The sequence below is a fragment of the Histoplasma capsulatum genome, genomic scaffold (genome assembly GCF_000149585.1).
Source record: "Histoplasma capsulatum NAm1 scaffold_265 genomic scaffold, whole genome shotgun sequence".
In the NCBI taxonomy this organism is placed as follows: Eukaryota; Fungi; Ascomycota; class Eurotiomycetes; order Onygenales; family Ajellomycetaceae; genus Histoplasma; species Histoplasma mississippiense.
Genome location: NW_001813717.1, coordinates 1 through 883, shown reverse-complemented (window position 1 = coordinate 883; position 883 = coordinate 1). Strand labels below are relative to the sequence as shown.

Sequence of the window (883 nt, the reverse complement as noted above, 5' to 3'; positions counted from 1 at the left end):
ATTCTGGGATGATACTGTTTGAAACTGATCCTTTGAACCTGCCCATACTTTCTCTCGATGTTATATCCCTTTACCCTCTGTCTCTTGCTTCACCTGCCTTTATATATATATACGTCTTTCATCCTCCTGTGGTGCCTCTCACCCGTGATGTGCCCCTCACCCATGATATCACTTGACCTCTGTACCCTCTGACTCCATCTTCCCCCTCTCTGCCTCCTGATATATCCCTCGCAGCCAACAAAACATCTCCACCAGCTGGTTGTGCTCGATGCCCTGCCCCTCAACCTTCTGTCCCAAAAATTCAATCACCGCCTCCTGATCATCTGCATCCACATTGAACTCTCTCAGCCGCTGTCTCCACGCCTGCTTCATCTGCCCTGCATGACACCCATACACCATCATTGCCACCGTCGGGATCAAAAATCCCCTGTACGGACACTGTCTCTGTGTCTTCCAGCTGTTGCATATGGACTGCGGCATCCCGCATCGGAAGCACCCGGAATACCGTGTGTATTTGATCTTGCTCCGCACTGTCATCATCCATCTCTTTGCCTCCTGGCTCTCCTCGTGGGGACACTGGTACAGCTCATGGTCAAACTCCCGCTTGCCACTTGCACATATCAAACACTGATCCTTCCACCTCTGCGCCTCTTCCACTAAAACCTCCTCATCCATCAATGCCCTCTGCCCTCGCTGCTGGTGTGTGATGATGAACCGGCCTCGACGGACATCCTGCTTGTGGAATGTCTGTCTGGTTGTTGATGGGATGCCCCTGGTGTCTTCACTGATTTCACTTGACTCTTGCTTGTTCCATTGACCCGGGCTGCTCCCCGCCTGAGTTGAAGCTTCATTCTTGGTGATGCTTTCCATTTATGTTGTCGTC

General features: G+C 51.6%; 1 protein-coding gene across 1 annotated transcript; it reads right to left on the bottom strand.

Moving 5' to 3' along the window:
- Nucleotides 1-168: 168 nt before the first annotated feature.
- Nucleotides 169-870, bottom strand: HCAG_09344 (predicted protein; the record flags this gene model as incomplete). Its single annotated transcript, XM_001535695.1, has 1 exon — nt 169-870. One exon carries the CDS (start codon nt 868-870, stop codon nt 169-171), a length of 702 nt encoding a protein of 233 aa, XP_001535745.1.
- Nucleotides 871-883: the final 13 nt, after the last annotated feature.